This window comes from Drosophila innubila, chromosome X (genome assembly GCF_004354385.1).
Source record: "Drosophila innubila isolate TH190305 chromosome X, UK_Dinn_1.0, whole genome shotgun sequence".
Taxonomy (NCBI): domain Eukaryota; kingdom Metazoa; phylum Arthropoda; class Insecta; order Diptera; family Drosophilidae; genus Drosophila; species Drosophila innubila.
In genome coordinates this window covers 5,743,728-5,766,113 of record NC_047626.1, presented here as the reverse complement: position 1 = coordinate 5,766,113, position 22,386 = coordinate 5,743,728, and the positions used below count along the sequence as shown (strand labels likewise).

Sequence of the window (22,386 nt, the reverse complement as noted above, 5' to 3'; positions counted from 1 at the left end):
TTACTATTTTTCTTTTGGTTTGTTGAACAGTTAATTGCTGCTAGTGCGAGGAGAGAACGAAGAACGGCGTTTAACCTACGACGACGACGCCTACGCCTCTGCCACAGTCGCTGCCTGTGCCACAGCCTCTGCCACTGCTCGCTGCTTGTTATTTGTGGCACGCTTTGCTTTGCACTCTGCACTCTTTTGTTACGTTCTTTTCTTTTTGTTGTTTTTTATTTAGTTATCAAATTGTTGTGAATGTTTTTTGCTCTCTCACACACACACAGACACGCACACATACGCGAACTTGCTCTCTCTGCCGACACCAACAAACACTGCCACTTGTGTTTTAGTTGTTGTTGCTGCTGCTGCTGTTGTTGTTGTTGTTAGCGAAAGAAAGAAAATTAACACAGTTATTAACAGCAAAAAAAAATCTAAAAATAAATGACCAAAATGTTTTTCTTATAAGAATCCAGTCAGAAACACACACACACACACACACAACATACACATAAACGACACGTTAACGTTAACTCAGCGGCATCGAGCGCGTAACGTAACGTAAGCGTGCCTTTGCTTTTGATTCTGTTTTCTGTTTCTGCTCTTGCTCTTGGTGCCTTCTTTTTCGCAGTGTGGCCTCTGCTTTTGGCTGCGCTGCTTTCTGCTGCTGCTGCTTCAGATGCTGATGACGACGACGGCGACGCGTTGGGGCGGGTTTTAATGTTGCTGCGCTCTTTCTTCTTGCATATGATTTTCTCTTTGCTTGTGTGTGCGCGCAGGGTTGTTTTTGTTGTTTATCAAAAGATTATACTGCAAAAATTTAGCTAACCGATACCGATAAATAAAAAAATTAAAATTTATACATATTTTTGATTTCAGACACACAGTCTGACTTTATGTATTTAGTAAAAAAAAAGAATTTGTACAAAAAAAAACCCAAAAGTAAAACACAAAAGTATAATTTGGCAAGTACACACACACACACAACGGAAAAAGGTGTTCGCCTCTTGACACGAAGCAACAAAATTGATGGAACCAAAAAATTCTTTGGCAATTTTTTAAATATTAAAATTAGTTAGTTCTACTGCTGTCGTCGACGGTCGACACAACTTGCGAATTGTTTCTTAAAACGACAATTGAACAATTACAAATAAATTACGCGTACCGAGCGCTTTACGTCCGCCCCTTTTGGCTTTGTTTTTGCTTCTGAATAATCGATGACAAATACCTTTCAGTGGCGCTGCAGTATCGATACTGACCATCAGGGAAGATATTATTTAATATCGGCACTTGTTCAATATCGACTTTTTTTAAATACCAAAAATACCAAGAATATGCCCTTTTCACGCATGTCCAATTGGATAATTATTATATACCATGTTTACACAGTGCCTTAAGTTGTCATTTTATGTCACAACATTTGTGTTCACATTGCTCCGTGCCACTGTACCTGTCAAATATGACTCTCCGTACCCCTATGTAAGCCCACCATTAAGATGAATGTGTTTATAAATGGTTAAATAAGTTCACTCGTTCATTTCACTAACCCGTTTATTTGAACTTTTGGAGGACACAACTCTGAAGCACATCAATGTTGCCAACTTTTTAGAGGGAAAACTACATACATACATAGTTTATCAAGCAAAAGAGAATGTTGAATCTTACAATGTCTGAGTATCCGTCTAAAGAAAAATATTACTTTATAGATGAATTGAATGAATAATTCTACACTACTAAATGCTATGTTGCTGCCAAGAATACAATCGATGTATCAAGTACCGAATATTTTTGTTGTTTATAAAAGTAATACTAACAAATATTACATATTCATTTACAGAATGAACCATTTTGATTTTGGCTTTTGTTTATCAAATTGCCAAAATGTATTAAAATATATATTTGCGGTCACTTTATTGGTTTTTATTTTATTTTTAAAAATAATTTAACTTTCTTATTTTTGCTTTTCTTTGTTTTTACTTTTTCTATGGCTTCTTCTTCAAAACAGTTTTTTATCCACTATTGTTTTTTTTTTATTTAATTACAAATTTTACACTTTTATGTAGTGTTATCAATTTTTTCAATATAAACTTTATTCCATAAATAAAAGAAAGTGGCGGCAAGCTTCAAAAATAAACGGCGAATAGCATACTATAATATCGCACAATTATATCGATATTATCACTATCACCAAAAATAAATATCGCCTACAACTATATCATCGATACAAATACTTATCGATAATCAATGTTTTACGAGCAGCCCTGACTTGCTGAAGAACAACCCAGCTTTATTGCATTACTATTTCAGTGTTCAAACAGTGCAGACGTATAAAAAAAAGTGCAAGAAAATATTAATAAAAAAACTTGTATCAGTTCATAGTATAAAGTAAATAAAAAGGTATGTACATGTATATTTTTCAATATTTTAAAACTCTAGAAATTAACAACATTTTTGCTGGTCATTGCAATTAAGTTCAAGCTGTGACAAAAGAGAACAAAGAAAATTACTGCATCCAATGCATACACACAAATTGTGTGTGTGTGTGTGTATTACGATTCATAGTTTGTTCAGAAAAGACATTTTATATGACAATTCGACCATTTTTTGTCATTACTTATTCAATAATTTGCATTTTTCACAAAATGCATATCTTAAAATAATTAAAATTCTTTGTTTTAATGTAATTTCCTTGTAAATGCACGCACACACACATATGCAAGCGTACATAAAACGCCATTTTATGGGCGACTTCAAAATGGCGACGCACAAAGAAAGAAATGCAGTAAAAGTAAATACAGTTAGTCAGGAAAGTGTGTTAACAAAATGCACATAAGTTTTTAATTTTTAATTAAGAAAATTTTCAAGAGAAGATGCATAATGATTTTTGACCAAAAACTTTCTTAACTGTTTATATGTACATATGCGTCATGTGGAGATGAAGATTAGAAAAAACGATTAGTCATCTTTCCTTATAAGCAATTAAATTGAGTGATGAAATTAAAGTACAAAGAAACTGTAAAATAAACATAGAAGTGCATACAGTAATGTCATAAAGTATACACACAATTTCGTTTGTATAGTGCCAGTTTATAATTTACTACTGCGCAGGGTTGGAAAACGTCAATGCTCCAATTTATAAAACTAGGTCACTACGCAGAAAAACGTTACTGCGCACTTTCCTTTTAACTGTGTGGGTGTATATATATATATATATATGTGTGTACTCAACACTATTTTTTGCACCAGTGTTGCCAACACTTTGACAGTTAAAATAGATTTGAGAAAAATAAAAAGTGAACAAAAGTGGAAATATAAAAATGGTTAAAAAAGGCAAAGCTTAAATTCACAAAAAAAAAAAAAAACTAAATTTCTTTTTCATTAAACACTTAACAGATAAAATGCTAGATTTTTAGCATATAAAAAGCCATACTGGCAACACTGATTGTCACAAAAGCTGTATCAGGGTGACCATTTTTTTTCTTTCTCAAATTAAATCGATGTATACCTTTCATCAATTTTAACTGAAACCTTTTTCGTCTCTTACAATCTCAATAGGAACAGGAAATATGCAGATCTTCGTCAAGACCTTGACTGGCAAGACCATCACCTTGGAGGTGGAGCCCTCTGATACCATTGAGAATGTCAAGGCCAAGATCCAGGACAAGGAGGGTATTCCCCCAGATCAGCAGCGTTTGATCTTTGCCGGAAAGCAGTTGGAGGACGGACGCACCTTGTCCGACTACAACATCCAGAAGGAGTCGACCTCCATTTGGTGCTCCGTCTGCGTGGTGGCATGCAGATCTTCGTCAAGACCTTGACTGGCAAGACCATCACCTTGGAGGTCGAGCCCTCTGATACCATTGAGAATGTCAAGGCCAAGATCCAGGACAAGGAGGTATTCCCCAGATCAGCAGCGTTTGATCTTTGCCGGAAAGCAGTTGGAGGACGGACGCACCTTGTCCGACTACAACATCCAGAAGGAGTCGACCCTCCATTTGGTGCTCCGTCTGCGTGGTGGCATGCAGATCTTCGTCAAGACCTTGACTGGCAAGACCATCACCTTGGAGGTCGAGCCCTCTGATACCATTGAGAATGTCAAGGCCAAGATCCAGGACAAGGAGGGTATTCCCCCAGATCAGCAGCGTTTGATCTTCGCCGGAAAGCAGTTGGAGGACGGACGCACCTTGTCCGATTACAACATCCAGAAGGAGTCGACCCTCCATTTGGTGCTCCGTCTGCGTGGTGGCATGCAGATCTTCGTCAAGACCTTGACTGGCAAGACCATCACCTTGGAGGTCGAGCCCTCTGATACCATTGAGAATGTCAAGGCCAAGATCCAGGACAAGGAGGGTATTCCCCCAGATCAGCAGCGTTTGATCTTTGCCGGAAAGCAGCTGGAGGACGGACGCACCTTGTCCGACTACAACATCCAGAAGGAGTCGACCCTCCATTTGGTGCTCCGTCTGCGTGGTGGCATGCAGATCTTCGTCAAGACCTTGACTGGCAAGACCATCACCTTGGAGGTCGAGCCCTCTGATACCATTGAGAATGTCAAGGCCAAGATCCAGGACAAGGAGGGTATTCCCCCAGATCAGCAGCGTTTGATCTTTGCCGGAAAGCAGCTGGAGGACGGACGCACCTTGTCCGACTACAACATCCAGAAGGAGTCGACCCTCCATTTGGTGCTCCGTCTGCGTGGTGGCATGCAGATCTTCGTCAAGACCTTGACTGGCAAGACCATCACCTTGGAGGTCGAGCCCTCTGATACCATTGAGAATGTCAAGGCCAAGATCCAGGACAAGGAGGGTATTCCCCCAGATCAGCAGCGTTTGATCTTTGCCGGAAAGCAGTTGGAGGACGGACGCACCTTGTCCGACTACAACATCCTGAAGCACATCAATGTTGCCAACTTTTTAGAGGGAAAACTACATACATACATAGTTTATCAAGCAAAAGAGAATGTTGAACTTTACAATGTCTGAGTATCCGTCTAAAGAAAAATATTACTTTATAGATGAATTGAATGAATAATTCTACACTACTAAATGCTATGTTGCTGCCAAGAATACAATCGATGTATCAAGTACCGAATATTTTTGTTGTTTATAAAAGTAATACTAACAAATATTACATATTCATTTACAGAATGAACCATTTTGATTTTGGCTTTTGTTTATCAAATTGCCAAAATGTATTAAAATATATATTTGCGGTCACTTTATTGGTTTTTATTTTATTTTTAAAAATAATTTAACTTTCTTATTTTTGCTTTTCTTTGTTTTTACTTTTTCTATGGCTTCTTCTTCAAAACAGTTTTTTATCCACTATTGTTTTTTTTTTATTTAATTACAAATTTTACACTTTTATGTAGTGTTATCAATTTTTTCAATATAAACTTTATTCCATAAATAAAAGAAAGTGGCGGCAAGCTTCAAAAATAAACGGCGAATAGCATACTATAATATCGCACAATTATATCGATATTATCACTATCACCAAAAATAAATATCGCCTACAACTATATCATCGATACAAATACTTATCGATATATCAATGTTTTACGAGCAGCCCTGACTTGCTGAAGAACAACCCAGCTTTATTGCATTACTATTTCAGTGTTCAAACAGTGCAGACGTATAAAAAAAAGTGCAAGAAAATATTAATAAAAAAACTTGTATCAGTTCATAGTATAAAGTAAATAAAAAGGTATGTACATGTATATTTTTCAATATTTTAAAACTCTAGAAATTAACAACATTTTTGCTGGTCATTGCAATTAAGTTCAAGCTGTGACAAAAGAGAACAAAGAAAATTACTGCATCCAATGCATACACACAAATTGTGTGTGTGTGTGTGTATTACGATTCATAGTTTGTTCAGAAAAGACATTTTATATGACAATTCGACCATTTTTTGTCATTACTTATTCAATAATTTGCATTTTTCACAAAATGCATATCTTAAAATAATTAAAATTCTTTGTTTTAATGTAATTTCCTTGTAAATGCACGCACACACACATATGCAAGCGTACATAAAACGCCATTTTATGGGCGACTTCAAAATGGCGACGCACAAAGAAAGAAATGCAGTAAAAGTAAATACAGTTAGTCAGGAAAGTGTGTTAACAAAATGCACATAAGTTTTTAATTTTTAATTAAGAAAATTTTCAAGAGAAGATGCATAATGATTTTTGACCAAAAACTTTCTTAACTGTTTATATGTACATATGCGTCATGTGGAGATGAAGATTAGAAAAAACGATTAGTCATCTTTCCTTATAAGCAATTAAATTGAGTGATGAAATTAAAGTACAAAGAAACTGTAAAATAAACATAGAAGTGCATACAGTAATGTCATAAAGTATACACACAATTTCGTTTGTATAGTGCCAGTTTATAATTTACTACTGCGCAGGGTTGGAAAACGTCAATGCTCCAATTTATAAAACTAGGTCACTACGCAGAAAAACGTTACTGCGCACTTTCCTTTTAACTGTGTGGGTGTATATATATATATATATGTGTGTACTCAACACTATTTTTTGCACCAGTGTTGCCAACACTTTGACAGTTAAAATAGATTTGAGAAAAATAAAAAGTGAACAAAAGTGGAAATATAAAAATGGTTAAAAAAGGCAAAGCTTAAATTCACAAAAAAAAAAAAAAACTAAATTTCTTTTTCATTAAACACTTAACAGATAAAATGCTAGATTTTTAGCATATAAAAAGCCATACTGGCAACACTGATTGTCACAAAAGCTGTATCAGGGTGACCATTTTTTTTCTTTCTCAAATTAAATCGATGTATACCTTTCATCAATTTTAACTGAAACCTTTTTCGTCTCTTACAATCTCAATAGGAACAGGAAATATGCAGATCTTCGTCAAGACCTTGACTGGCAAGACCATCACCTTGGAGGTGGAGCCCTCTGATACCATTGAGAATGTCAAGGCCAAGATCCAGGACAAGGAGGGTATTCCCCCAGATCAGCAGCGTTTGATCTTTGCCGGAAAGCAGTTGGAGGACGGACGCACCTTGTCCGACTACAACATCCAGAAGGAGTCGACCCTCCATTTGGTGCTCCGTCTGCGTGGTGGCATGCAGATCTTCGTCAAGACCTTGACTGGCAAGACCATCACCTTGGAGGTCGAGCCCTCTGATACCATTGAGAATGTCAAGGCCAAGATCCAGGACAAGGAGGTATTCCCCAGATCAGCAGCGTTTGATCTTTGCCGGAAAGCAGTTGGAGGACGGACGCACCTTGTCCGACTACAACATCCAGAAGGAGTCGACCCTCCATTTGGTGCTCCGTCTGCGTGGTGGCATGCAGATCTTCGTCAAGACCTTGACTGGCAAGACCATCACCTTGGAGGTCGAGCCCTCTGATACCATTGAGAATGTCAAGGCCAAGATCCAGGACAAGGAGGGTATTCCCCCAGATCAGCAGCGTTTGATCTTCGCCGGAAAGCAGTTGGAGGACGGACGCACCTTGTCCGATTACAACATCCAGAAGGAGTCGACCCTCCATTTGGTGCTCCGTCTGCGTGGTGGCATGCAGATCTTCGTCAAGACCTTGACTGGCAAGACCATCACCTTGGAGGTCGAGCCCTCTGATACCATTGAGAATGTCAAGGCCAAGATCCAGGACAAGGAGGTATTCCCCAGATCAGCAGCGTTTGATCTTTGCCGGAAAGCAGCTGGAGGACGGACGCACCTTGTCCGACTACAACATCCAGAAGGAGTCGACCCTCCATTTGGTGCTCCGTCTGCGTGGTGGCATGCAGATCTTCGTCAAGACCTTGACTGGCAAGACCATCACCTTGGAGGTCGAGCCCTCTGATACCATTGAGAATGTCAAGGCCAAGATCCAGGACAAGGAGGGTATTCCCCCAGATCAGCAGCGTTTGATCTTTGCCGGAAAGCAGCTGGAGGACGGACGCACCTTGTCCGACTACAACATCCAGAAGGAGTCGACCCTCCATTTGGTGCTCCGTCTGCGTGGTGGCATGCAGATCTTCGTCAAGACCTTGACTGGCAAGACCATCACCTTGGAGGTCGAGCCCTCTGATACCATTGAGAATGTCAAGGCCAAGATCCAGGACAAGGAGGGTATTCCCCCAGATCAGCAGCGTTTGATCTTTGCCGGAAAGCAGTTGGAGGACGGACGCACCTTGTCCGACTACAACATCCAGAAGGAGTCCACTTTGCACTTGGTGCTCCGTCTGCGTGGGGGTTACTAAATTTGAACACAATAATAATTAAAAACCGTTTATGCTACAACAAAAAGCTGCTTATGAGCTATACTATGTATTTTCACAATAATTAATGTTTCGTGGTGTAGATCATATATATGCTATAACATAAAGCTGCTATGAGCTTTACTATGTATTCACAATAATTAGTATTCTGTGGTGTATTCATGTTAATTGAGAATAATATGCTCTAAATTCAAAAACATTTAAATATTCAATTAATAAAGTTCATTTGTGTGCATTAAATAACTTGAGGTCTTTGAATTCGTATGAGTTTTGTATATTTAAATTGGTTTCGCGGGCGAAACTACAAAATCGATAACAGATCAGCACATAGAATATGTGACGTCAAGTCAATTTTCATAATTTTGCAAAGTATTCATTCCGGTAACAGTTGTTATCGGTTAGTTGCTTAGTGCAAAAAAAATGTTTAAAAAATTCTGTATTTAAACATCGGTATCCTTACATCCCTAGAGACATGTATGCATTTCAGCAGTCGTCCTTTTTAAAAAAAAATCGATTTTTACCCCACCAAAAAATAAGAATCGATTTTAATTGGCCCCAGTACTACTGTACGATGACTGAGAAATTATGACGCAATTATTTAAGACTTCGGGTTAAAATAAGTCATATTTAAATCTTCAAAAAAATTTAAATTTTTATCAAAATTCGATTTCTTTAAAAAAAAAAATTTAATTAGTTCAAAATGTAGAGAAAAATGTATAGCAATAAAAATATTTTTGGTTGGAACCCAAACCTTGGGTTCAGGGGGTATATAAGCCAATTCGCGAACCGAACCGATGTCTAGCTCTATGGTTCGAATCGCTGAACCGAACCTTTAACAACATTTTTGAGGTTTGCAGCCTTGGTATCTATCTCTCCTCCACAATCACAAATGATTGTACAATGTACATCACTGCCGTTCAGCAGAACAATCATAACAATTTCATCGTTCTGGTTTTCTGGTGAACGCATCCACTGAGTTAACATATTGCATAGGACTGTATTTTTTTCTTTATCGAACTATCGATTATTTTTCCATCAGTCAAATCAGCTGTAGTTCAACCAAAGCACACAACAGGTTTAATAAAGAGACAGGCTGCCAGAAATTTGCTCCAAATTTGTTGATACATTTTTTATAATAATTGAAATGAGCAAGGAATTTAGTTTGGCCACCATTAAGGAGCACAACAAGCCCGACGATCTCTGGCTGGTTATCGACAACAAAGTCTATGATGTGACCAAATTTCTAAACGAAGTAAACTTTAAACATTTCTAAATCTTTGCACATTATTTAAGTGACGCATTTGCAATTGTTTTTAGCATCCTGGCGGTGAGGAGTCTCTAATGTCAGTTGCTGGCGTCGATGGCACCAAGGATTTCAATGAGGTCGGACATAGTGCGGAGGCGCGGTAAGAAAAAACTAGAGAAATAACCCATACAAATGTTTAAATTATTTGTTTGCCTTTTCAGGGAGCTATTGAAGAAATTCTACATTGGCGATCTGGCAGCCAGTGATATTAAAAGGAAGTCGCCTGTTGGGTGAGTTGCCACCGAGTTCAAAAAATTCCCCGCAAAAAAAAAAAACAGAACCCATTTTTGCCGAAATTAAAAACATAACCAAAAATGTACTAATTGAAGCGTGTCAAGAGCGAGATAAGAACATTGCCCATAATAGCTGCATTCTAACAACAACAACATTATCATTGAACTAATTAACACATGTTTAATCTCTGATGCATGACTCAACTTGGAACTGGTTTCGCTCCGGCTTGCTGTAAATTACTTGCTCCAAACATTTCATCATTTAACTAAATTTCATGTATATAACTAATCAAATTTAAACTGTAGCTGCCCAAGCATTCCGCATGACCTTCTTTTATTTGCTATATTTGCAATTTTATGCATATATTTTTGCGAAATCTACATAATAATCGAACTAGTTCAAGTGCAGGTTCATTTGCTCCTTAGTGAAGTCTGTGGATGCTGTATGGTCTTTAAAGTTTAAACAGAATCCTCAAGGCATGTGTGGACTGCAGTACTGCTTGTATTTCAAATATAGAATCCAATTCGATAGCAGCAGAAATAGACGTTGACTTTAGGAAACTCTTTACTCTGAAAATTTAAAGAAACCAAATTATACGGGTGTACCACAGAAATTCCTCCCAACCAAGTTTGCTTGAAAATCAGCTCTCGGTGTTACAGAAATTTTGATAAAAATCAGTGCTAAATAAATGTATTGAATCATATTAATGATTGTAATAAAAACAAAAACCGACTCGAGCTTTTTGTTTTTAGTAATATATGAAATCACTACTTTTTCTGTGACACTGAGATTTCGAACTAAGGTTTGAAAAAAATTCACTAGATATTTGCTGTGACACACCCAATACAAAATTATTCATCAGCTTTATAGGTAGAAATTTTTTCATGATTTTATTCAAAAAATTTCAAAATAAAACATATTTTTGAATCTTAATTAAAAGAAAGTATAAAATAAAAATAAAATATAAAAAATTTTTGTTAAAATACCTTTTATTTTGTATATTTTTAAAGTAAAAATTCAAAATTGGAATTATTTAATGATTTCAAAATTATACTTGAGATTTAAATATTTTAGAATATTATTTTATAGGAGCAAAACTAAGATTTTAAATTCATTTTTATAATGATAACTGACAATTAAAGTTAATCATATTTCTAGGATTGTCTTATTTAAAAATAAGATTATTCTAAGATTTTCAAGGAGATGCAGATGTTTTTTAAGTTGACTGATTATCGGTATACGAATCTTTTTTTTGCAAGCTACAAGTGCTTCTCCAGCACCAAAGTGAGATTCTACAAGAGCTAGAAGACAGCATTTCAGATTTATAAACTAGTTGTAAGTGAGAGCACAGATCATAAATAAGAGTGTATATATTGTGTATAAATCGTAAAATATCTGTATATAAAGAGCACAAAAGCATGCTATATATTGCACGTTACTTTTCTGATTCTCTTAAATCTTTCCTTGATCCTTATTTTCCAATTCTATTCTTTCATTGTTTTTTTTTTTATATTAATTAACTAGAGCCACGCCCACTGACAAACCTGAAAGTACTACTGATGCCAGTTTTGAGCCAGCCGCCCCCAAACAATGTTGCATTTTGCATTAACCCAAAAAACACCTGCGTCCCCCGTCCCTTCTTGTTCCCCACAATCCATATACTATATATTTCATACTAATTAATTGTACACATTTTTTGTGTGTTTTATAATTTTTTGTTTGCAAACAGTTGCAGAGAAATTGGAGTCGCTGTGGGCGCCATTTTACTGGGCATGGCCCTCGTCTATGTGATCAAGCGTGGAATGGCCAAGAACTGAACTCAGGATTCAAATCCCACTCGATTGTGTGCTTCACCTCATTCCGATTGCGATTTCGATTAAAGTCACTGTGCAAGCTGATTAACAGCTGCAACTACAACAAAAAAGAAAAAATAGTCTAATGTTCTTTGATATTACATTCGTAAAGTTCGTTGATATTTTATACCTGTGAAAACTGTAAAACGTCAAATAAATCAATAATTAAATATGTTGTAATCGATAACTATAACTGAAAGTTGTTCTTTTTTTTTGGTTTTATTAAAAAAAACGAAAAATTTATTCGAAAAAAAGTTGAAATTTATTTCATCTTTGGGGATTCCAATTATTTTGTCACTGTGTAATCTTGTCACATTTGGAATCAATCAGATTATCGATACAAGCTTAACGTAAATATTTTGAATTGTATGTATGTTATGTTAACGTGATGTTAAATTTGCACAGTTGCAGTTGCAACAACCTAACAGTTTTATGTAATGTGCAGCCGAATATTATGTTAATATGCGCCTATGTTAACAAGTGCAGCTTAACATAATGGTATTATGCTGCAATGATAATAATGCAAAATTTTCTTTATTGTAAATTTTATGTTTATTTATATTTGTTGTATTTAATGATTGTTTGCTTAACTTATTAACTTGTTCTCACTCTCTCTCTCTCTGTCTCTATCTAAACAATGTTGTGTTAAAGAAACGCAAAATTTATCAGAAAAAAAAAGTTGAAATTTATTTCATCTTCGGGGGCTTCATTTAATTATCTTATTTTTTTCTCTCAACACAGTTTTGCATATGGGCAGATTGCTGTGTTACTGCCATGTCACTTTTGCAATCGATCAAATTATCGATACGTACTTAACAGAGTTATATTGTATTTGCATGTGTGTGTGTGTTATGTTAAATTTGCATACAGTTGCAGTTGCAGCATGTTAAGAATTTGTAGCTTAACAGCAATGTTAATGATGTTGTTATGTTGCTTACAAACTGCAGCTTAACAGAATGTTAATGATAATAATTGTTTATTTTTATTTATATATGTATATATTTGCTGTATTTAATGCTTGTTGTTGCATGCATAGGAATTTGCAATTGCATTTAATTTGTGAGTGTACAGAGAGTGTGTGTTTGTGTGTGTGTGTGTTTGTAATATACTTATGGCTTATGTATATTATTTTTTATATATATATATATATGTATGTATATTATTTAAAACCACTTTTGCGCGCTTGATTTGATTTTAGTTTTCATCGTAGAGCGGCGTGGAATCGCCCAGATTCATGGAGTGTGGCGAGGTGTTTGTGCGCGGCGTGCTACGCACCGATGACTTGGAAGATGCACTTGCTCCTGCTCCGCCTGCTGCTCCGGTTGCTGCCACGCCGGTTGCTGCCCCACCGGTGGCTGCTGCTGCTGCTGCTCCAGCGGCAACATTGCGACTTCCACTGCTTGTGTGATACTCATTGGTGGGCGTGGAACCGGCGCCAAAACCAGACATGCTTAGACCAGATTGCTGTTGTTGTTGTTGTGCTGGTGCTTGTTGTTGTTGTTGCTGTGTGGGTTTTCGTCGTGCCCAGGAATCATTGGCCAGCTGCCAGTCGAGGTTCTCTTTGGCACGTTGCTGTTGCTGATGGTGTTGCTGCTGGTGGTGTTGCTGCTGATGATGTTGCTGATGTGCATGATGTTGCTGCTGCTGCTGCTGATGGTGCGCATGCTGCTGATGATGTGGCAAATTGGCCGCATTATTATACGCACCCGGCATGTCATAGTAACGTGGCGTGCCACCATAATGATGCCGCTGACTGCTGGATGACTGTGAGCTGGGACTGGGCACATTGTGGCCGTAACGTGGCGTCTGTGTGCCATGTGGTGTGTATGGTGTCATGAACGGTGTCTGGCCGCTCGGCGTATACGGCGTATTGATGTGTGCACCAAATGTGGGCGTGCTGCCGCTGCCATAATGTGCCGAGGAAGCGCCGCCTCCCGTTCCTCCACCAGCTCCTCCACCACCTCCACCATAGCCAGCAATGGAATGCGTTACAGAGTAAGCGCTGGAGCTGCGTATATCGCTGCTGCTGATGCCGCTGCGCGGTGTGCCGCCCGAGATGCTGCCGGCGCTGCTAAAGGCGCCACCACCACCACCTGCTGCTCCTCTTCCATCACCTCTGCCCTCGCCCCCGCCAGCACTCAGCGAACTTAGCGACGCTGTGGTAGGTGGTCGCATCATGCCATGTCCATGTCCATGGGCATGCCCATGATTTGTGGGCGTATTGCTGGAGGGTGTACTGCTCAAGCCACTGTTGGACATCATGCCCGCTGTGGGATCCAGCCAATGCTCCTTGAACCAGCGCAACAGACTGCTCACGGAATCAAAGATCTGTCCACGGAAACGATAACCTTCCGGCATCACCGTCACATACTCATGCCGCACCTTTGTCTTGGGCAAATAGGAGAGTAGAAACTTGCCCGGCATACTCTTGGATGCACTAAAGAAATAGTGTATCTTTTTGGGATCCTTGGTCTTCTCATCGCGCAACAGTTGCTCCATGAAATCCCGTTCATTGACATTCGCCGGCGCCGTATTTGGCTTGTAGTATTTGTATTGCAGGAGTTCGCGTGCTGCCACCGCCATGGGATTAATATGGCGGGCGATGATCTCGTCCAGATCTTCGAATTCCTCGGTGCCAATCCAGAGACTGCGACCCAGACTATATTCATTCTCTTTGCCCTCCTCGCGCACATCGATGTGCTGGAATATGTCATCGGCTACCTTCCAGGTGGCGGTTAGGTGATCCTTGGACTTGCTGCTCGGACGCAGCGCCACCTCACCCTGATCCGCCTCGGCGAGCATGGCAATGACCTCCGCATAGGATTTGTTAAAGAAACTCGGATGGGCGATGACACGACGGGCGTACGTCTTCCGTTTCATTGCCTTGGCCTTGGCGTCCGTCACCTTGCGATTGTCCAGCTCCTCCGTGACGAAATCATAGAAGGCATCGCGTCGTGGTCGCCACTCATTGTTCACATCCTTCAAATCCGCCGACTTGGAGCTGCAGTCCACGGAAAAGCGATCAATGTCGATCTTAATAATGCGCACATGAATCATTTGGGCAACACGGACACGCTCCTCCGGATTGCGCACCTGTTTATCCGATAGATTCTTTATGTGTATAAATCCGGGCAGACCATTCTCCAGTCGGCAACGCACGCCGGACGCTTGACCCGGACAATTGTTATCATCGAAATGATTCCAAACATCCGATAGCTCTGGGAAATCATCCTTGTGACAGAATGGACATTGCCAGCTGCCGGATTCTTCAATTCTCACTGGATTCGCATTGTCCAGCTGATCGCCCTGCGGACGTCGATAGGTGAAACCCGTAACCATGGCCGTAACACATTTGCCCACATAAAATGAATCCGGCGTCTCCTTGGTCAACATATCGAATAGCTCCTCCGCACTGGGCTTAACATATGCACAGCGATAATCCTTGTAGAGACTGCTCAGCTCATTCCGGATGTCATATAAAGTAATGCTCTTGCTGCCAAATCCCTGACGTTCCAGCTCCACAGCGAATGCATCCAAATCGAGATCTTTGAGACGCTCCGGTGACTCCAAGATCTCTTCGAGTGCACCCGCTGGATTCGTTTCCTCATCATCATACTCCATGGCATCAATGGCCATTTTACGTGCCCACTCATAGGTCTCCGGATGCACACGGGAGCCATCTAGGACCTCCACATATGCCTCGGTGCTGTCGCCCAGCGAACTCGTATCGATCTTGATGAAACCGCTGCAATTGATAAACACCTTGGGACCCAGATGACACACCGTGACCAGCTGGGTGCGATTCTCCAGCCGTTGATTGCTCTGCTTGAGCAGCTTGAGCAGCGCCTGTCCCTTCCTGGGTCCCAATCCACAAATGTATTGCAACAGATTCACTGTACGCGAATTCTGTACCATCAGATTAATGTCCAATCCCACCTCGCTGGTGCGATTGATAAACTCCAGGCTGAGCTGCTCCAGCAATAGTTCACGTGGCACACGCTCCTGCAGCGGATGATAGCGAAGACACAAGATCTCATCATCCGCATCGCATAATTGGGAGTATTCCACGAGCGGATCTTGCATTTTGCGGGCCAACGATGCCGCCTGTTTGAGCAGCGGTGGATACTCTTTAAAGTCCGCTTCACCCTTCTTGGAGTTGGCATAGATCTTGGCCAGCTCATTGTCAATGATTTCCACCTCAATGGGCGGAAATTGCTCATTGGTTTCCAGCTCCTTGAGTATCTCACGTATGTCCGCCTGTATCATTTGTGCATCTCGTGACTCGGCGCCAATTACGATAATATGTGGTTTCTTCATCTTGATGAAATCACTCAGCTTACGCAGATCTGCAATCTTTTGGGCCTTCTCCTCTGAATTATGCGAATTCTTGCGCTTGAGTATGCTCGGCAAGCGTAGATAATCGGAGATGTCACCCTCCACGCTGGAGATGGCACAAAATGCCGCCACCGATTGATCCGGATCATAGGCCAAGCCCAAGGCGCGTATGCCACGCAATGTGCTCCATTCCTCGGAGTTATGATGTTGCGGCAATTCGGGTTTATATGGTGCCACCTTCAGCCATTTGTACAGCTTGGCAATGCAGGAGCGCAACACAAACTGTTGCGCCTCCTCGTGCAGTGTGGCACGCAGCTCCTTGATAAGATCGGGTATTACCCACTTTTTAAGCGCCAATTGTACGCACTCGGCACGCAGCGAATTCCACTCCAAGACATTCTTGGCAAACTGATCCAAATGATACAATTGTGTGGCCTCTGTTACATAATCTCCTGGCGGTCCATTCGCATTGGCATTGCCCTCAAACTCATCCAGAAATGTGATCTCCAGCAGTTTCTCCTCCTCGGCCATCAGCAATTTGATGAACTGATCGCCAAATAAATCACCCACCGGTTTCTTGGCCACATATTTCATGGAATACACCGGTGAATTCTCATCTATCAAGACCATGCCATTTTTGGTGGGTCGTATATTAAGTCTAGCTCGATCGAAATACACTTCCCGCATGGTTTTACGCAACAGTGGCTCCTGTGCCAATTGCCGGGCAACCACATATTTGGCGGCATGTAGAACTTCATCCACGGTCATGAAACGTGGCGATAGATATTGTTTGGCCAGCTCGGTGGGACTGAGACTCTCCTGATTCACCTCATTACGTTGATAATTATCACGTAGATTTTCGGCAAATTGTTCGGGCGTCAAACCCACATGTTTGGCAAAGCCACAGATGCCTGCTTTACGGAATACCGCATAGGGACTACTATTTGGTGCCTGTTTCAATTGCTCCTCGGCAGCCAGCTCCAGTTCCTCGGCCGCCTCATCGGCCAGTTCAATGGCATCGGCTGCAGTGCCTTCACCATCGCTATTTGCCGCATTTGCTGCCTGTTTGCGGGCACGTGCCTCACGGCGTTCCTGCAGCTGTTTACGCCGCAATTCCGTTTGCATTTTGGGCAGCTCGTGTGAATAGTTGAGCAGAAAATACATGTGCACATCCTTCAGTTCCTCCATGGACTGCACATCATTTAAGCGCTCAAAATCGCTGTCCAACATCAGACGTACATCGTCCGGCAATGGTTTATCCGGATCATCACAAAGTGTTTCCAGCTGAAATTGTCGCATTTTCTCAAACAATTGCTTCAGTTTACGTTTGCGCTCATTGAGTTGACACCAACGTTCGTCATAGTAGTAAACCTTCCAGAGATCATCGATATTTAACTCTGGTTTCACATATTCCTTGCGATAAAACGCTATAAATGGAACCTCCAGTTGTTGATTGCGTAGAAATTCCAATGTTTGTTTAATTTTATTAACTGCCGTCGGTGGTTTACGCATCTTCTCACGATTATCCGCTTTCTCCTGCTCGGATACGGTTTGTTTGCAGAACGCAAAGCGATATATCCAATTGGCCTCATCGTCCAGCTCATGGGATCCCTCGGGCACTGGCGTTACGGGCACCTGACGCAATTGCATACGCTCCGGAATATCGGTTTTACGTATCTCATTATCCAAATCCGTAAAATGGCCACGTTTCAATTCACTTGGCTCATAAATGTCAAATATGGTTTTTTTGGTTGCCTTCTTTTTGGGTGATTTCTTCTTTTTCGCCGCACGAAAATCATCGCCACCCAACAGATCCTCATCATACTCATCGCCCTCGGATTCCTCCTCGTATTCATCCTCTTCGGGTTTGTAGAAATCATCATAGTCAAAGTCAACGCCAAAAATATCTTGACCCTCCTGCAGGGATCTGAATTGAAAATGGAGGGAAATTTAATTAATTATCAATCAAGTTGTTAAATCATACTCTATATATATAAAACTCTTTGTCCTGATTGACTAACTCATTTTTTCTATTCACATTGTAGAGTCGAAACCGTAAGAGCTACGAGGCTAAAATTTTCACACATTTATTATAAAATCTGTTCAACTTTAGGTTAAATGTGGGAGATAGATAGAGAGAGAGCGACAAAAAGTATTGCTTTCTTTTTCCAGAGATATTAGAGCCCAAATTGTTAAGCAGTAAAAGTCGCAATATACTATTAATTTCTAAATAAAGAAACTAAACTGAAGGAAACTCTAAAAAAAATCTCAATAAAACTCAATATTATCTACTCCGCCAGAACCACTTTCATAAAAAATTATTTTAAAATAAAGTATATTTTTTTTAGTTGAAAAACAATAAAATTATTACCGGCAATTTCTATTAAATGTTTTGAATATATGTATTACATAATTTTATATGCCTTAAAAAGTCCTGAAAAGGGGAATATAAAATAATAGCGATTCCCATAATGAACTAGAAATTATATGACTGAAATAATTATCATATGTATTACAAAATACACATAATAATGAAGAAAACTTTAGAAATTAAATGCTATAAGTCCTATCTTATCTTTCAGAAATTAACCTTTACACAAGAAAGCTATAGAAAGGTAAGCATATGAGCTATATCTTTCAGAAATGTATATTATCTGCCGAACTTTAGCTAATTAACCTTTAGAAAAAATTGGGAAAAACATTAAAGTTGGCAAAATTCCCGTATGTAAACTAAGAATTACAATCGATTAAGAGTTTTTAGAGAGTAACCAGTAGGGTGCATCGATTTTTCAAAAAAAAAAAAAAAAAAAAAAAAATGGTACACCATATTCGTAATCTACGTTAAATTTTAAGAAGTTTTTTTTTTACCAAGAAACGCGTTTTAAAATCAAAAAGTCCTTGCAAGAACGAAAATAATGTTTTAAGGACAACTTGTCTTTGTATTTGAAAGTCCTGGTTCTAATACGAATTTTGATACCAATCTTGTCAGGATCGAACTAAAAATACTAAAGATATGGTAATAATTCATGATAAAAATATTTAAAAAAAAAAAACACACGTTTTTTAATTCAAAAAGCGGCGACTAGGATATGATTTTAGAACTATGGTTTCTTTGTAAAAATATCTTAGAATTGACTGTAGATTACGAATATGGGGTACTATTTGTGCATTTTTTTTGACCCATACAAATCGATGCACTCTAGTAATCAGTCTTATCAATATACTTACGCATCTGTAAAGATGGGTCGGCGTTTCTTCTTCTTCTCCGCTATGGGACGACCATTGTCATCGACTATAAAATCATCGGCATCCGATTCGCTGTCCTCGTCATCAAATGCATCCGCCTCACGAATGCTGCGCTCGCTGCGTCTCTCGATGCTTTGCTGTTTGTTGTAATACATAAATATATATATGAAAAGGTATGCCAAATGGTTATACGTGATGTATGGCTTACATCATCGTTCTCATCGAACAGCTGCTCGGCAATTTGTTCCCGTGCCAATCCCTCATCCACGTGCTGTTCCTCGCCATCGCTTTCGTTGTCATGAATGCGTCGCAGGCGTTTAAAGCGTTTCTGTAAAGCAACATTTCAAATAATTAATTAATGAGTATATATGTATTGAGATTGTATATAAATCAGATAATGAATCCGTAATCTTATCCGTAACCTAAAACCGGTACTAACCGATTGAAATTGCTAACAGGAATTAAAATCCTAACCGAAACAAGACTTTTTTTATTTTACCGAATCCTATAAACCCAAATTATTCATACCGAATTAACCGATTAGTAACCGATTCATGTATAACGGTTAGTTTCGATTCAATCAAGTATTAAATTCCATTATGTTGTCAAGCTGTAATCATAGTTTTTCCAAATAATTTTGATTTTAAATTTGAGTATTGATTTTACTAAATTGATCATTTTTGAAATCAAAGCATTTTTGCTTATTAGTTAATATTAATTTTAAATTCAATTATGTTAGGGTGTAATCATTGTTATTTAAACTAATATTGATTTCAAATTTGAGTATTGATCTTATTAAATAGAACTATTTTCAAAGAATTTTTGTTTATACACGTATTAATTTTTTTATAAAACATTTCTAGCACTAATTTTCATGAACAATAATCTAATGGGTGTTTCGAAATCGAAACCTGCACAGACCGGTAACCGTTACGAAAACGATATACAAAGAATTTGAGTCAACTAAAAACCGAAAAACAAATTACAGACATAAACTAAACTTAAACTAAAATCGATATTCGTCTTGGTTTAATACTTTGATATAAATAATGCGACTTACTCGTCGTTCAACTTTAACGCCCAAATTCTCTTCGATTAAATCATAATCATCATCTTCCAGGCGATCGTCCAGATCATCATCCTCATGTTTTTTACGCTTTTTAGCACTGCTTCCTTCTTCGTCACCGCCGCTGCCCGTATCTGAATCATTCTCGCTGCCATCCTCCTCAATGGGATTGTCATCAATCAGATCCTTGAGCTCCTCACGCAAACGTTCTTCATCATCTATAATAAAATATATATGATATAAATGTACATATAAATATAATGTTGTGTGAAAATTTCAACCTTCTAGTTCTTATGGTTTGGGCTGTGCAATGATTAGTCAGTAAGTCAGCGAGTCAGGACAGAGTTTTAAATATGAATATAAGCACTTTTTTGTATACACACTACCTCAATTAACTGCTTTGACAAAGTGTTAGCCTTTTAGGTCTTATAGTTTAATCTGTACAATGATCAGTCAGTGAGTCAGGACAAATAGTTTTATATATATTGTTAGAAAACAATTTTGTATAAAAAAATAATAATATAAATTACTTGTTTTTTTAATATTTTTTTTTTACTTGTTTTAAGAAACATGAACTAGAAAAATAAAATTTTTCTCTTATTTTGCAAAATAAAAAAAATTTTGTCAAAACATTTACTTGACTGACTGTATTTACATAGTAAACAATTGTCAAACACATTTGAACATTTAGTATTAAATTAAGTGGCATGAAAAAACTTTCTTTTTGTATTTTTTTTTGGTATTTTGTTTTACAATTGAAATTGTTTTTTTTTTTGCGCTTTGCGCACACAAAGGCAAACATAACCTCAAAGTTGTAAACAAAACGTAGACAGCAATAAATTGCATAGTTTTATATATATATTTATGTACATGAAAACAACGACAATTGTTGACACGAATATTGTATACACTGAAAAATACCCGGTTTAGGAGGCGTGTCAAATATACACAATTTTTTTGCATATTGTGAAATTAGGCGGGATTCGAGTTTTGTTTGATTTATTTTCCTTTTGTTTGGTTGTTGTTACTACGCACCTTCTTCCTCCTCGCTGCTGTCGGATACGGCGGCTTTTAACTTTTTGAGTTTTTTACGTTCATGCACATCCAATTCTTCCTCATCCTGTAACAGAAAAAAATGCAATATATATATATACATACACATACACACGCACAGGAGCGCATACAACGCGTGAATTTTGGGGCATTTAGCGCGCCTTGCATATACGCAAAAAATACATACCTCCGATTCGGCGGCTTCGGAATCAAGAAATTCAGCCATTCTAATAAATTAAATAACTAAATTATATGCTAAAAACGAATTTAACTAAAATTAACACACAATAAACGTCGCTTGCAATGTCACAATAAAAAAAAACTCTGAGATCAAGAAGCAGAAACGTCAAAACTTGTATGTAGCAGTGTTGTAAAAGGCCTGCTTCTAGTAATGTGAATAAACATTAGTGCTGCCAACTTCTTGAAGGAAAAAATAGCTGAAATTAAGATAAAAAATAGCTTTAAAAAAATGGCAGCCCCCAAAAAACTGTGTGGAAATCTTAAATTCCAGAAATAAAATAACGATAGTTTGAAACGTCTAGTCAATAAAATGCGATAGTGCGCGAGATTCAACTTTGGCAGTTATTTTAAAATGTAACAAAAAAAATTGTTTAAAAAACAATAAAGCAAATATCAAAAATCCAATGATATTTGAAATTGGATAAAATAAAAGGGAATGAGTCGATGGAGGTTTGAAGCTCGTCACCCCTCAGAAACAGAAGCTATAATATAATTTGACTCAAAAACAAATGGCAAACAATAGAGAAAAATATCTAACAAAAATTCTGCAAAAATTTTAGCTGAATATGGGAATCAAGCTTTTTCTGGGAACTAAGGCTGGCAGCCTGCTTTTTGTTGCGACATGACTATAAAAAAAAGTTGGCAGCACTGCATTTGTAAATCAGCTGTGCTGCTAGTTTTTTAGCTATTGCATCGATATATCAGCTATTTTTCGGATGCTTTCAAGCCAGAAGCAGCTATTTTTGTTCTTTCAAAAAGTTGGCAGCACTGCACCCCATGTAGCCGAGTTGCTTGCTTTTTCTGTACGCC

The 22,386-nt window shown here is 38.5% G+C and overlaps 2 protein-coding genes and 1 pseudogene across 8 annotated transcripts; 2 read left to right on the top strand and 1 right to left on the bottom strand.

Annotated features, from left to right (window-relative positions):
• Window positions 1-18: 18 nt before the first annotated feature.
• LOC117793475 (transcription elongation factor SPT6) lies at window positions 19-21,672 on the bottom strand. 6 transcript variants are annotated; one of them, XM_034633787.1, is made up of 7 exons: window positions 21,524-21,672; window positions 21,319-21,403; window positions 20,278-20,501; window positions 19,426-19,545; window positions 19,200-19,354; window positions 12,966-17,898; window positions 19-353 (listed from the first exon to the last, which is right to left on the bottom strand). In XM_034633787.1, the coding sequence occupies exons 1-7, from the start codon at window positions 21,560-21,562 to the stop codon at window positions 216-218; spliced, it is 5,694 nt and encodes a 1,897-aa protein (XP_034489678.1). In that variant the 5' UTR covers window positions 21,563-21,672; the 3' UTR covers window positions 19-215. The 6 variants fall into 6 exon arrangements, 2 of the variants coding, with proteins under 2 accessions (XP_034489678.1, XP_034489679.1); XM_034633788.1 differs by lacking the exon at window positions 19-353 and adding an exon at window positions 12,780-12,952 and having other exon boundaries at window positions 13,724-17,898; XR_004618277.1 differs by lacking the exons at window positions 12,966-17,898; window positions 19,200-19,354; window positions 19,426-19,545; ... (1 more) ...; window positions 21,319-21,403; window positions 21,524-21,672 and adding an exon at window positions 1,148-1,215 and having other exon boundaries at window positions 244-353.
• Window positions 2,248-8,486, top strand: LOC117793478 (annotated as a pseudogene).
• Window positions 9,302-11,826, top strand: LOC117793479 (cytochrome b5). 2 transcript variants are annotated; one of them, XM_034633799.1, is made up of 4 exons: window positions 9,302-9,495; window positions 9,561-9,649; window positions 9,711-9,779; window positions 11,308-11,473. In XM_034633799.1, the coding sequence occupies exons 1-4, from the start codon at window positions 9,388-9,390 to the stop codon at window positions 11,390-11,392; spliced, it is 351 nt and encodes a 116-aa protein (XP_034489690.1). In that variant the 5' UTR covers window positions 9,302-9,387; the 3' UTR covers window positions 11,393-11,473. The 2 variants fall into 2 exon arrangements, with proteins under 2 accessions (XP_034489690.1, XP_034489689.1); XM_034633798.1 differs by lacking the exon at window positions 11,308-11,473 and adding an exon at window positions 11,513-11,826 and having other exon boundaries at window positions 9,314-9,495.
• Window positions 21,673-22,386: the final 714 nt, after the last annotated feature.